General features: G+C 48.0%; 1 protein-coding gene across 3 annotated transcripts in view; it reads right to left on the bottom strand.

Annotated features, from left to right (window-relative positions):
- The window catches only part of pdgfab (platelet-derived growth factor alpha polypeptide b), a 20,372-nt gene extending 19,535 nt beyond the window's left edge, over positions 1-837 (bottom strand). For all 3 annotated transcript variants that reach the window (XM_084678820.1, XM_084678822.1, XM_084678821.1), the window contains exon 1: positions 112-837. In XM_084678820.1, the coding sequence (XP_084534946.1) occupies positions 112-174 (63 nt within the window). In that variant the 5' untranslated portion in view covers positions 175-837. The remainder of the gene's footprint in view (positions 1-111) is intronic.
- Positions 838-1,522: the final 685 nt, after the last annotated feature.

Raw genomic sequence — 1,522 nt, 5'->3', positions numbered from 1 at the left:
CCCCAAGTCAGTCAGTGACAAACGAGCGGACGGGGGCGACACGGCTTCTCCGCCAACCGTGACCATATCAAGCTGTGTCTCTGCAGTGTGAAAATGTCCTAAAAACTTTACCTCAGCACAAGCGAGCAGCAGGTACGACGTACAGACCAGGAAGAAGCGGAGTGCGGTTCTCATCTCCTTTTAATTGCGATTTCCCCAAAAACAAGAAAAACGTATTCTGAAGGAGCTGCAGAGTCGCTCCTGCCCGGGGCAAATCCAGAACCATCCCTCGCGGAATAGAAATGTGTGATTACAGCTCCCAGTGGCCGGAGTCAATTCTGCGCACTTGCAGATGATATATCTGGAGAGAGTTTGAAGTTGACTCTTGTACTGTAATTCACATTCGTGTGCGTCCTGCGCCCGGAGCCCTATCTCGCTGTCTGAAGTTGGTCGCGCGACAGGTCGACATGGCTCCTCAGTCACGCACAAAAGCGGAGCAATCCAGTGAGAGGATCTTCACGCGCATTGCACTTGTTATAAAGGAATAATTTGATTATAAACAGGTTTTTGGAAAAGTGCAAGTCCCCCTAACTTATAACTTAAAATACTTTTCAATGTGCCCGTCTACACAACGAAACGAATATTTTAAGAATTGTAAATCCTTTTTTAACCACTCAAAAAAAGCCGTCCTTGTAAAGAAGAGTAAATCCCAAGATGCTTCCTTACAGAAAAGGAGGAGGGGGAGAAAGTGTTGAGTAAAGCTCAGGAAAAAGTTTCCTGTGCGTTTCAATCCAGTGCTCGGCTTGCAGTGGGAGCTCACTAACGCTGTACAGGTCCCGGGCTAGGTTGGACTCTGGAGTGAATGAGGTCTCGAGCGCTTCTGAGCGGCTGGATATAGCGGGCTCGAGCTGCGTGCCCGTTGCGCCTCCCCTCGCGCTTCGGTGATCGCGCATCAATTCATCAGTATGCAGGGAGCTGGTTGGTTGGGTGGAGAATTAAGACAGCCTACCCCCCCCCCCCCCTCATATACACACACACACACACACACACACTCCTTCTCTCTTTCCCCCATCGGGAGTTCCCCAACCCAGAACACCCATTCATGTGAATTACTGATCATTTGACGCAGAGAAATATGCGTTAAAAATAAAACAAACACAAAGTGAAATGTGCGAATACATGGTCGCTTGAATAGATAATTAAATGGACAATTTACAGTTCATGATCATCCCCATAAACCTATAACTACATCACGTAGTGGAAAATAGCATTAAACGGCTCTTAAACTGAGGTAGCTTCAGTCAGATAGAAAATAGCAGTTTTAGTGTTGTTGAGGATGATTGAAGGGAGAAGCTATAAGTGAACAAGCTGCACGTGGTTAACAAGAGACTGGTCCGAACTTGCAGTGAGGAAGTTAACATTTGGCCTGTGTGGATTTGGGAGGTCTTGCCAGAGGGCCTGGGGGCTGAATTAAGCTGCTGGACCCGGGACCGGACACCTTGCTGGGCGTAGGTGACAATCCAGAAGGATTGTGGGTTAACTC

Source organism: Hypomesus nipponensis, chromosome 17 (genome assembly GCF_054491055.1).
Source record: "Hypomesus nipponensis isolate SF chromosome 17, ASM5449105v1, whole genome shotgun sequence".
NCBI classification, from domain to species: Eukaryota; Metazoa; Chordata; class Actinopteri; order Osmeriformes; family Osmeridae; genus Hypomesus; species Hypomesus nipponensis.
This window is presented reverse-complemented; position numbering and strand designations above follow the sequence as displayed.